Raw genomic sequence first — 13,659 nt, forward strand, 5'->3', positions numbered from 1 at the left:
ACCCCCAATCACAAGAGAACAGAACAAGCACGTGTTTTCTTTGGCCACTACAAAGGGAGTTTCTTCAGCTGCTCGTAAGTGATGAAAAACTGAGGGCTCTAGTTAAGGAACACATAAAATAATGGCAGAAAAGATCAAACAATAATCTGGCAACATATAACACTCGCTGATCACTAAAACACAATCACTCATTTATGGCATGTGATGCTCCAATTCAAGGCAAGGTCTAGAGAACCAGAGTTTAAGCTAGTGTCTTCATCAGCTTGACACATAGGTTTGTACTTTTTCAGTGTGACCGTGTTTAACATGAGAATCTTAGTGGAGGAATTGCAATATTACAAGACTACACATGTTCAAATAAGTGTCAGCGTAACAATATTATCCATATGGTTTATATTCCTTCAGAAATGATGCTTCCCTACATTAGCCAACTGCTATCGAAATAATATTAAATACAAATAAAACAAAATGTAAAAAAAGGATACGATGATATTCCATGGTCCCAGGCGTAGCCAATTGGGCCAGAATCCTTTGTAAAGCGCAAAAAAGCCCTCGTTCTTCCAGGTGTGCAGCAGCCCATCCAGAGTTCCCTTGTAAAGCACTGTGTTCCCAGCCAGGACCCGCTGGTTCATCATGCGCGTTCGCACCACGTCAACTGGATTGGACGCCAGGGCTCCAGCCAGGCCACACGTGAAGCTGGATCTGAGAAGGAACAAGGATGGCGGACATCGGTTTTTTTGGGGGGAAGCTGATAAAGTTTTGTCGATCTAAATTGTAAGCTGCTGCTGCCTTAGAGCGGCTTTAAGGAAGAGTTGAACTGCAGAAAAGGCACGTGTCAGGTATTTGAGGTGGGGATTAGGGTGACTGGGCTGAAAGTGAACCACTGTCCGGCGCTAATCATACTTACCAATCATAGCTTATCAGAAAACTGGGCCTGTGCATTACACCTGTAAATATCTTTCGACCTGTAAATTACATTTATTAGCACAATGAACATTATCATAAGTGTGTGTGGAGAAGGGGGCAATAGTTGGTCATACCAGTAATTCATTTTTAAAGCTCTCACACATTTAACTTTGTTAGAAAGCTGCAAATATACTCACATGAAATGTGTAAGGACGGTATCGCCCATCAGACCCGAGAGGATCAAATGCTTTTTGGTGATATCATAGACGGGAAGTTCCACACCAACAACAATGGCTGCTCTCTGAGCAGTGGGGATAACGCCCTACAGGAAGCAAAGTGGGAAAAGGGTTGCTGCAAATTCGTACTGCACGGAATTCTGGACTACACAACTGGCACACATCTTCCAAATGCAAAAACAAGAAAAGTGGCTCTTAAAACTAACAAGCCGTGGATAAATCCTGCTGGGTTTATGAGAAACACTCCAGGGCCTTTTAACAAACACTGGAGCAAAATCTGAGTACAAATATGTCTACAGTATAAGCCTGGATCTCATTCCTTACCCTCCACAGCCCACGAGTTCCCTCCTGCTGGTAGATATCAATGAAGTTTGCAATCATGCTTCCTGGGAGCAGACTCCCCTGAGCCTGCATGCGTATCTGCAAGGAGGAAAAAAAGAACGCTGTCTGAGCTCAAGTGCTTTAAATCCCATTCTGGAGCAAAAACATGCTTAAATTGATGAGAGTCCCTGGACTTCTGAATTGAGTACTACCTATAATAGCGATGGAGAGAACAGTTGCCCTAAATCCAATAGCAGGACAAGGAGTAGCTTTGGGTAAGCCTATTGCTGTTCCAGTCCTGTCTAAAGCAATAGATACTACTGGACAGTGTGACTTTAGCTGCTCTGCAATGGTTTTAACAATCTAATCTTTTTATACAGTATGGCAGAAATATGATGAAACAGGTCTTCACGTGTCGATTATTAAGGAGGACTTAACATATATTTTTTAAAAGACATAATGCTGATGACATGCCGGCAAAGTCTTGTTTTGTGGAATTTGTATTTAGAATGGTTCATATTTGTTGTGAAGCAAATTTCAGAGGTTTGGGTGCAGAACGCCTTACCTTCAGTACATCCGTAGGGTTGGCTATTGAAGATGATATGACCCCAGACACAACCCCACAGAAAACATTGATAACCATCGTCTCATCTGAAAATAGCAAATGACTCCAGAATCAGGTTTAAAAAAGGAAAAAAACAAATGCATATGCAAGCAATACTTCGTATAACAGGATCAATAATAAATGGTTATCATTTATTAGTACTAAAACAAACAAAAAAAATCCACCACAACGCTGTCATGCAGAGCTATATTAACAATTTTAAATTACATTTACTAGACATTAGAAAACAAAAATGTTAACCTTAAAGTAATTATCAGCTAAAATGTAATTAAATGAAGAAAGAAAATGATACTACACAATCTATATATGTTTATTTAGACTGACTTACAATCTGTGAAAAATGTGAGATGCTGCTCTACATACGATTCCATTAAATCAAGGACAGACTACACTGATTATACTGTCGTTCGACAGGAATAATGAATTCTCTAGCCACACCGTAATCAACAAACAGGAGGTGATACAGGAGGAGAACAGATCAACAATAGTTACACTTGTCTTTGATCAATGCGAGCAACAGTGAGAGAGGTCAAGCGCTGGTAACACTGACAGGAGGACCCTCGATCTGTCCCCAACCATCAGTCAAACCAAGCCTGTGTCAAAGCAAGCACTCAAAAAACAGCAGTGCATGCAGAGTGTAGCAACATGCGCACTTTTTAAAAACAGAAAACGTTACGCTATCAATAACTGTGTCACATCTTTACAGATTTGATCTTGCAGAAAACTGACCTAGCAACTGTGCCCCTTTCCTGATATTAAAGCAATATTATTGTTCGTAATAAATAGTTCTGCTGTATCTGTGAAACGTTGAGGTTCAAAACCTGTTTGAGTACTGAGAAACACAACTGTGTTTTTTTATATCAAAACATAACTAACATTCTTGCGCTTTGCCAGCAGAGACGCAAAGCACTAACTGCAGCACTTCAGTGTAACCACTTAGGATCACATCCCGTTTTACATCCAGGACACAACGTTTCTAGTGTTTCAGTAAAAAGGTGCCACTAATTCTTTTAAATTCAGCTTTGCTTTTATCTGAATCCTTTGCAAAGTAATGTACTTTAAATCCTGTGTGAAATGCTCGGCTCTCAGAAAGGGTGATCTCTGCTGTGGCCACTGCTGCTGGCTTCATTCTGATATACTTCCTCATCACACATTTAAAATACTGCTTATTCACAGCCACACTTCTGTTTTGTGTGCAATGCACAAACATTTTCTACTATCAGGCAGACAAACATTAGAGCTTGTTACTAGTACCACTACCTCTCACCAGCAGGACTTATGTACAGTATGTATTGTGTGTAGTTTCCAAGGAGACTTCTTTAACACAGTAAACAACATCATCCAAGGGATATGAAATGGCACACTGTATATGCAATGTCTTTAATGTGGGTCACTACGTTTTCAGATAGATCATCAGGAAAGCAATGATGGTGAAAATGGCTACCTCTGCAGGCAAAGAAATATTATACACTCTGACCAAACGTGTGCCAAAGACATTAACGAGAAATGCCCCTCTGTTAAATATATACGGTACACATTCTGTTAGCAAAATGAAAACACACCAGCCCTGTTACCAGTTCCTTGTAAGCAAAAGTTCTGGGAGTTTCAAAACCACAGCCTGAAGACAACACATTTTTATCTTTACGACTCCTTGGGTTGGGTGAGCAATCCTACAATTGTTGTCCAAATTTGTGACGATGACTATTAAAATTCTCTTTTTTTCCCCCTCAGAGAACCTCTCTCAAATTATGACTGTGCAAGTAACCTGCTTAATGCTAACAATTACCCATACCTGTATGTATACAAAATCATTCCCTTCCTAGAAACAATCATAACTAAACAATCAAACTGAAAATGTTTCACTACTGTCTTTCATACAGGTTCTATATCAATGCAACCAAGAACACAATGGGTTAAAAAAAACATTTGAAAGAAAATAAGAACGATCAATCAACACCAACCTTCTGGACGGCTTACAAACAAACGTTTCAAGGTTTGGTAAGTGCCAATCTTAATCGTGCCATAAGATGCTTGTCGCAAGAGAGCTGGAGAAATCCTGCATTTGGGGGGAGGGAATCACAATCATTTGACTAGAAAAAAAATAAAAGCATCCACACTAAACACTGTACAGTTTTATTCGTTTCTAATCAGCCACCTACAGCCTTGCAAAGGACGTTTTATGCATGGGGTTTATTTGTGGAATGAGGAAGCGTATATTAATGTTTGCAAGACCGGGGTCCAGTGATTGGTAGACATTAATACTGTCTTCATTCAAAAAAAGACCATTTTCAAAAAATTAAAACTAACTAAAAAGGTATCAATGTCTTACCCAGAGTAAAGCGCAAGGCAGCCTTCTTCCCTCACTATTCTCAGCAAGGCATGAAACATACCCTTGTACCGGATCTCTGTGTAATGGGTATTGAAGGTCTGCCCCTGGACCTGAAGCCGTGTCTTAGTGAGGTCAATAGGGAAGGTACCTACAAAGACAATTGCAGAAACATCACCCTTTGTACTTTGATACAAATTAATGTGTTCCAACAGTCCAAGTTGTGAAGTACACAAATACTACACCTTTATCACTGGTTAGTGCATTGGACTAAGTATGCAATAACACACAAGAAGGAGTGGTTTGTAGTGACACAACCCAAGCCTCGGGTACATTGTGACGCACAAGGCACAGTGCTACGCACGCCTTTTATTGAGCTCATACAATGCTTCATTCTTATCTTAAAAACTGTGATTTTTCTGATTAGAATTAAATGAGATATGCACCATTGGCTGTAGTCTTTTAACCATTATGTCATTGGAATGTTGGCAGCCAATAACAATGCAGTTAATTTCCTAGCCATTTTACTAACATGTTTATACTCGCACTTTGGTAAAAAGGTAAAGTCTGCGGAAAATATGGCAAAGACGACCTGATAATAACTTACCAGCAAACTTGGAGAAAAATACTTGCAAAAAGTAACTGAACTGTGTCTTATACAATAGCAAGGGGGCCTACTAGTTAGAAAAAGGTGCTCAGGGCTATTTGTCTTGACCAGGAATTGTGAAATGTACCCAAATACAAACCTACTTTACTGTATATATTTTCCTTACTCACCAAACTCGGCAACAATCGATGCCAGACCTCCATAAATAAAAGGCTTCCAATTCAGATTTGACATTTCAGGGAGTGTAGCTGCCTCTTTGTCTGCAGGAAAATGGTGACACCATTAATGAAAGTCAGTGTTACTGCTTCCATGGTAACATACCACCTGTGTTCACCTGGAGACCAGGCACAGTGTGTCATTTTTAACTAAGCCAGCTACTTACACTTCATTAAAACTTCGAATTACAGTACTTATATGTATTATAAAAGATGTTATAATACTAAGGCTAGTTTCTTAAATAAGTACTGTATTTATTTCCCCATCCAAAAAAAAATAAAAATGGGGACTGGACATGAAAAGCAGATATTACACAGCTCAGTGTAACCTGAAATCAATCGTGTTTCTTTATATAAATAAATAAATACATTATATTATATATATATATACACACACACACACACACAGTACCAGTCAAAAAATGAGTACACCTGCTTGAAACCAGGTTTTTCATGATTATCTATGCTTTTAACTGTATAAACTTGTCTATAAACACTTAATATTTCATTATATGATACGCGCACTTATATAAGTTGATAATCATAAGTGAATTGCATTCAAAAATTTTATTTTTAAATGAAAACGTAAATCTTGTCAATTTCAATGAAATGGTCACCCAAAGCAAGGGGATTTTAGTCTGAAGCCCAAGTCAGTTAAAAGTCTGAAATGTGTATAACACAGTGTTAGAACACTGGCCTAATTATAAAGGTGTCTTTGTTAGATGTTCTCTGAGTTAACGAGCATGTTACCTAATTAACCTTTTGTCACCAATTATTGTTAACAGGTGAGGGTCCATGATTACTATAAATATAGGTAGCACAGGGACAAGTTTGTCATTCCTGAATGTCAGGGAGCAGAAAATGGCAAAATACACTCAGTTAAGCAAAGAAAAAAAAAAAAAAGACAGTCTGTAATTACTTTAAGAAATGAAGGTCAATCTTTAAGACAAATCGCAAGAACTTTGCAAGTGTCTGTAACTGCTGTGGTCAAGACCATCAAACGATTTGAAGAAACTGGCACTCATGAGGATCGAACAAAGTCAGGCAGGCCAAGGGTGACCTCAGAATCGGAGAACAAGTTCATTCGAGTCACAAGTATCAAAACCGACAATTAACTGCCCCTGAAATAAAAGCTCAGCTAAATGCTACTAGAAGTTGAGATTTTTCAACATCAACTGTTCAGAGGAGATTGTGTGAAGCTGGCCTAACTGGAAGAATTGCTGCAAAGAAACCATTGTTAAGAGTGCAGAATAAGAGGAAGAGACTTGTCTGGGCCAAAAAACATAGAAACTGGACGTTTGAGGAGTGGAAGTCGGTCTTATGGACCGATGAGTCAAAGTTTGAAATATTTGGGTCCAACTGCCGAGTATTTGTAAGACACAGAGAGGGTGAGCGCATGAGTTCTGTAGGTGTGGTTCCCACTGTCAAGCATGGAGGAGGCAGTGTCATGGTCTGGGGTTGCTTTGCTGGTAACAGAGTTGGTGATCTTTACCAAGTCCATGGCAAGCTCAACCAGCATGGCTATCATAGCATACTTCAGAGACATGCCATTCCATCAGGATTATGGCTAGTTGGGCAGTCCTTCATTCTTCAGCAAGATAATGACCCGAAACACACCTCAAAGTTGTGCAAGAACTATCTGACAAAGAAGGAAAGTGAAGGACAACTCAATCTAATGACCTGGCCTGCCCAGTCTCCAGACCTCAATCCCATAGAACTTGTATGGGACGAACTGGACAGAAGTCAAATCAAAGCTACCCACAAGTGCCCTACATCTCTAAGAGCTGGGAAGACATGGCGGGTGATTTCCTGCTGAAACTTGTTAACCGAATGCCTCGTGTTTGTGAGGCTGTTATTAAGGCAAAGGGTGGCTATTTTGAGGAATCCAAGATTTAGAACATTTTTCAATATCTTTGAACATTGCTTTGATACTCCTTATGTTTTGTATATTGTCACATGTGTTTTCATTTTCAAGTATTTACAGAAACGTATACCACGTAAAACACTGTCAACTATGAAAAAAAAAAACGTTTCCAGCAAGTGTACTCAAACTTTTGACTGGTACTCTGTGTGTACCTCATCTTGAATATTGTGTGCAGTTCTGGTCACCTCGCTATAAAAAAGATATTGCTGCTCTAGAAAGAGTGCAAAGAAGAGCGACCAGAATTATTCCGGGCTTAAAAGGCATGTCATATGCAGACAGGCTAAAAGAATTGAATCTGTTCAGTCTTGAACAAAGAAGACTACGTGGCGACCTAATTCAAGCATTCAAAATTCTAAAAGGTATTGACAGTGTGGACGCAAGGGACTTTTTCAGCCTGAAAAAAGAAACAAGGACCAGGGGTCACAAATGGAGTTTAGAAAAAGGGGCATTCAGAACAGAAAATAGGAGACACTTTTTTACACAGAGAATTGTGAGGGTCATCAACTCCCCAGTAATGTTGTTGAAGCTGACACCCTGGGACTTCAAGAAGCTGCTTGATGAGATTTTGGGATCAATAAGCTACTAACAACCAAACGAGCAAGATGGGCCGAATGTTCTTAATATATATATATATATATATATATATAACAATAATCAAATCAATAACAATAATCAAATAATTTTACATTAATGAAAAGAATCATTAGGCATTCATTACAGTACCTTATAACTCGCCTCTTACAGATATGATTTTAAAACAACAATATGTCCTAATAATGTCATTTCATGCAACTGTATTGGTCCACAGCAAAACCATTAGCAAAAAAAAAAAAAAAAAAAAAAAAAAAAAAAATTATTCCCCTTTTGAAAAACTACTGCAATAGAAAAAACGCAATACCATGCCATGATTTTTCCACCGATATACGCAGTAACACCAAGAGTTAGGGATTTACAATGCAGCTGACCTCCCGTAGCTAGTAATAAATGTCATCTAGTACTTCACTTAGAACACCCGTGCATGTTTAAAAATAGCTCAGACTGACTAATTACACACTTACTAATACTAGTAATAATATAATTTGTGTCGCATACCCGTGTGTGCGGTCCTTGCAAAACAAACTTGGTAATTCAGGTAAAAATTATGTTCTTTCCAAGATATTAAAAAAAATAATTGCAAAAAATTTCGATCCATACAGACTTCAATGCTCATGCGCACAAACAGGACCCGGCCAACAGGAAGTTGCCGGCCGGGTAGTAAAGGCGGGACTCGTGTCAGCCAATGAATTAAAAAAAAAAAACAGGGGGCTGTGGGATAGACAACCTGTTCCCTCTAAAAGATCAAACTCGCTCAATAAATAATGGTGTGATACCTCTTGCACAAACTGAAGAATATGACATTTGTTTAATGAATGAGTGTTATCCATTAACTTCGGGGAATACACATTGCAATGCAGACTGATTGACACAAGCAGCCCAATACAACACAGTACATACTCTTATACTATAGTACATCATACAGTAATGTAGGGTTTTATTCAATTATTTATTTAGGTATATTATATTCAATCAAATTGCATTCAAGTATGCATATCCCACACCAGAAGAAACCTGACTGATGTAGTTCCACCTGCCCAGCATGTGTCACAGAAAAATTACAATTCATTCAAGTGAATGACAGTGGCACCTTGAATAAGCAAGCACCAACGCTCATTCCTTTTAGTGACTGGTTAACTTACCAATAAACACTGCCTGTTGTAAAGCGTGACTTCTATTTTTAGTGTAACCTGATTTCACTAGGAAAACAGTGCTACAGTCATATTTTAAATTGCTTTTAAATGTTTTATCAGATAAAAAAAAAAAAGAAAACTTAGATCAAACATCAAACCCCTACTTAAAGCATTAACCATAGTAAAGAAAAGTAAATGATAATAAGTGGAGAGCCCTTTCTCCTGCTATTTCATCAGATTTTATCTTGTATAGTTAAAGTCTTTTTAACAGCCATGCTAAACAGATCATACTAGTTTATGATTTGAAACGTGTAAAACAGGGGAAAATAAATCCTGCGGAAAACCAATAATAAAGTAGCCCTACTAATGCAGCAGTTGAAATCCTTTGTGTCTGAAACATAAAAATGGAACTATGTAAGGCCATTGTAATCAGTTTTTACCCCCATGATAAACCAATGAAAAAGCCAGGCTATAAAGTATTAATAGTCCACAGTCAGGAAAGAAAGCTCAATTAAAACTCATCAATATCAAATATTTCTTCAGGAGGCAGGGCAGCTAGAGAATTCTTTCCTAAGCTTCCATGTTCACAAAGCTGTCCGCAATAGCCAGAGAGCCCTTTGGCACAGATGGTGAAATGTAGAGAACGGATTCCTGAAATACAAAATGAATATTCATATTTTCATATACCATTGGTGTGCAGTATCTTCAGCATACAATGCAAAATGCATAGTTTACTGGGCTTTGAAATCATCACCATGAAAACATGGCAATACAATTGCACGCTATTATTTGTCATGACACATGCAGTCTTGATAGCTACATATTGTGATACATCTTTTTTTTTTCTGTGTCAACAACAGGGCTGCTGAATTCAGCCTATGGACAAATGTTTCATAAAATGTATTTTTCAATGTCTGAGTATCTTCCAGACTTGGTGATTTCTTTAGTTTTAGTCACAATAAATACTGTTGAGCTGAGAGGTAAAGATGCATTTGTAACCATGTTCCAAGCTGAGTGTGTGAATATTCACACAGAAATGTTCTAGGCACATCCACGCTTAAAGCAGATGTTATTTAGGAGCAAAAAAAAGTCAGAGCTCCATTAATGTGTATGTAAAGTAATGATTTCAAATGAGATAGGTTGCTCAATTGGTATTCTCCTGTAATGTATAAAATACAGGTTAATAAATTAGAAAATAAAGGTCTGGTTTCTCAATCTCCACTTACTGATGAAATTGTAAATCACACCTTTATTTAAAAAAAAAAACTGTTTTATCAACCTGCATGGTAATTTTAGAGGACATTTTGACTTTACAGAATAGTGGATAACAGTGGGCACTGGACAGCAGAACAACTATAATCAGTGTTTAACAAGACTATCACTAGCTTTTTAGGCCAGGTGTGTTTGACAGCAAGTGTGCATTTGTGAGTGGATTTCTGTGATTAAAGCATTGGGGTCTACACCTCAGCAATAAGATGCATGAATAGATGTATAAGCTAGGAAACACCACTGTCCCAAATCCACTAACAAACTACTCCTAACAAGAAGTTGTGCCATTGATGGCAAATCACCAGCAACACCTACACATCTACAGTAGTTTGTTATCTCTAAAAGGAGAACTAACACAATCAGAACCAAACTAATAAGATCTGGACCAGAGAAGATGCACTGACTCACCGGGAACCGAATGACATGCAGTTGTTACGGTCTGGGCTGAGGCAAAAGAGCGAGGCAAAACAGGATAGGCAGCAGAGCAGCACTGAGAGAAGTCCTCTCTTCAAGGACATTTTCAGTTCAGAAAAAAACAAGCATTAAACAAGCAACTGGTGTCTTTCAAAAAAAATAAAAATAAAACAACTTGACAAAGCTTCATAGCCAAAACTTTCAGCAATGGGAAAACTGGCTTTCAGGTGAGCGCAGGGCAGCAGAGAAGTCCAATTAGATGCCTGGATGTCTGACTGCTTTAGTGCTGTTGTCAGTATAAACGCTGACAACAGAGGGACTGAATGGAGCTGAAACCTCTAGCAGCTTTGAATAGCATTCCATCATTGTGCAGGACTGTTGTGTTTGAACTGGGTTATGAAAATGGGGCACATTTAGGCTTCAGTGTTTTAGCTGAAAAGCTATTTCTGTGTGCCAACATCACACAGACTGGATTGAGTATTAGGGGAGGACAAATATCTGATCAATTCAGTCATCCAGTTTTAAGTGGCATCAGGAAGCCTTTCGTGAAATGTATTGTTAAGTCATAAATAATGTAGTTGCTTTACAACAGGGGAAAGACTGTACAAATATTTTAGTGCTCACATCATTTTGTAAAGCAGCTCCATCATAAACTTTGAGAGTCGTTTTGATGACTCAAAGTGATCGATGAACAGATATTTGAGACGCTACATACTCTGGGCCTCCCAAAATTAGGTTGATTTGCATTACGTGTACAGGAACACTTCTGTTATCCAAACTAACTGAGACCAGGGGGAGTCTGGATAATCGAATTGTTCTGATAATCGAATTATGACAGTGAAATGTTTTACACGACTTTCCCAATCAAGAAACCTCATAAAAAGATGTCATTCACCCCTTTACTTATAAAAAATATAACCTACAGTACTTCACTGTTCCGGCAACAAGGGACTGCTTGGCTAACAGAGGTGTTCGGATAATCAAAGTTTGACTGTACTTCATTTCCCTGTTTTATATGGACATTAATTACAGAACATTTTGGAAGTAGTCCTGCTAGATTTAGGATAGCCACCTTGACCAATGGGATGGCAGACACAGGGGCTATTCCACTATGAAATTAACTAAGTGCCATGTGAGACCAGCTTCTTATTTGCTGTTTTTTACAGGTTATTTAATGATTAGCAGAAGAGAAACCAGCCAGAATTCTTCAAGATATAAACCCAGAGAGCATGCAGGTGTGACTAATTAGCAAACTGGCAGCCTCTCAATGTAAACAAATATGAGCTGATGCGTTCTAATGAGGCTGGAGTGTATTAGAGAGATACAATGTGTCAACACGTATGAAGGCTCAGAACATGGTTGTACGCTGGATCATAGAACCAACCAAGACCAATAAAAAGCGTGCTTATCACAGAAAATGTGTTGCTGTCTAGTAACCATGGAGTGGCCAGAGAGGGGAGGGTTCTCAGTACTGGTATCAACAAGTGATGGTGTTTGCCGTTAACACTGTGAACATCCCACTGCCCAAAACCAACAGACTCACAGGGAGAGGGAGAGGGAGAGAAACCGCCCATTACATCAACTAAAAATTATTATTACTCCACAGCATTCAACTCTAACACTTATGAAGAAAATATGCTATTTTGAGCACTAAGACATTCCAGCTTTAGAGACGAAGTCTGGACTGTAGTCAGATTTCAGTCTGCGCAGGACTGGGGTTAAAGACCTTGAGGCCACAGAAGACTCCAGATGCTGAAGTGACTGTAAACAATGTTTGAGATACTAGGCTGCTGAATAGGAACAGAAGAATAAGAAAACAGAGGAGAGCAGTTCAAACACTTGATTGTATATTTTTGCGGGCGTGTGTGATACATGCATGCTAACTAAATATTAATCTAGATGCAATATCTGCCACAATGCAGCACTGTAACCGGGATTTTAAAACAGCTAATGTCCTCTGAAAACTGTAATCCGTGTATGTGTACGCTAGAGAATTTACCCTAAAAGCATCAGGAAGAATTAAACAAACAGCAACAACAATCGGACATGAAGGGCCTGAAAGCATTTCTGTTGCTGTTTATTAAAAAGAGGATGCCTACTAAAACAGCAGCATGAACCATACCACCATCGCCTGGATCCTGACCGTTTCGTCTGTCCTCATCATTGGCACCAACCTCCTAATTGCAGCAGCCCTGTTGCTCCTCATTCAGAAGAAGGGGAGCATGAGCTGGTATTTTGTGCTGAACCTGGCTGTGGCCGATATCCTGGTGGGGATCGGCATAATTGGGATCGCCACAGAGCTCTTCAATGCCCATGCCTCTATAACACATAAGACTGGATGCCTCGTGCGCATGGCCTGTGTGACATCTCCCTGTGCTGCCTCCATCCTCACCATGTTCTTGATTGCCTTCGACCGCTACCTGGCCATCAAGCTGCCCCTCCGGTACATTAACATCATGACCACCCGCACACTGGCTGCATGCCTCTCTGGTCTGTGGTTATTCTCCTTCTTGGTGGGGTTTTTGCCCGTGATGGTGAAGGAGCTCCAGAATGAGCAACACTATGACGGTTTCTGTGCCTTGTTCTTAGTGGTACGCCCCAAGGACATGATTATTGTCTTCTGCGTGGCATTTTTTCCTGTTTTCTTGGTCTTCATATTCTTCTACTGTGACATCTTAAAGATTGCTTACTCTCACGAGCGGCAGATCAGAGAGACTCAACGTGCAGGCTCCCACCAAGCTCAGACTGGACACTACACAAGAGACATGAAAGCTCTGAGGACAGTGGCTATCCTGGTGGGCTGTTTCACCATCTCCTGGACACCCTTCTTTATGACCAGTGTCGTACAAGCATTCTGTGAGGGATGTCATCTTTACCAAGTGATCGAGAACTATTTGTGGCTCTTAGGACTTTCCAACTCCCTGTTCAACCCGCTTGTGTATGCCTACTGGCAGCTGGAGGTAAGGGAACAGGTAGGAATCATGTTTGCCCAAATGAGGAGCAGGATCTTTTCAGCATATGCCATCATTGCCAGAGTCATCTGCGTTGCTCATATCCCCATGGAACACAACCAGAGAGAAGGTAAATGA

At 39.5% G+C, this 13,659-nt stretch overlaps 2 protein-coding genes across 3 annotated transcripts; one reads left to right on the top strand and one right to left on the bottom strand.

The window, feature by feature from the left end:
- On the bottom strand, positions 1–8,397 carry LOC121318784 (brain mitochondrial carrier protein 1-like). 2 transcript variants are annotated; one of them, XM_041255836.1, is made up of 9 exons: positions 8,253–8,397; positions 5,192–5,281; positions 4,418–4,565; positions 4,050–4,144; positions 2,029–2,114; positions 1,467–1,562; positions 1,104–1,228; positions 486–702; positions 1–89 (listed from the first exon to the last, which is right to left on the bottom strand). In XM_041255836.1, exons 1-9 carry the CDS (start codon positions 8,368–8,370, stop codon positions 48–50), a joined length of 1,017 nt encoding a protein of 338 aa, XP_041111770.1. In that variant the 5' UTR covers positions 8,371–8,397; the 3' UTR covers positions 1–47. The 2 variants fall into 2 exon arrangements, with proteins under 2 accessions (XP_041111770.1, XP_041111771.1); XM_041255837.1 differs by lacking the exon at positions 8,253–8,397 and adding an exon at positions 7,884–7,940.
- A 4,284-nt stretch (positions 8,398–12,681) lies between these two features.
- Positions 12,682–13,659, top strand: LOC121317873 (glucose-dependent insulinotropic receptor-like). The gene has a single exon (XM_041253969.1). The coding sequence runs from the start codon at positions 12,682–12,684 to the stop codon at positions 13,657–13,659; it is 978 nt and encodes a 325-aa protein (XP_041109903.1).

The sequence above is a fragment of the Polyodon spathula genome, chromosome 7 (assembly GCF_017654505.1).
Source record: "Polyodon spathula isolate WHYD16114869_AA chromosome 7, ASM1765450v1, whole genome shotgun sequence".
NCBI lineage: Eukaryota > Metazoa > Chordata > Actinopteri > Acipenseriformes > Polyodontidae > Polyodon > Polyodon spathula.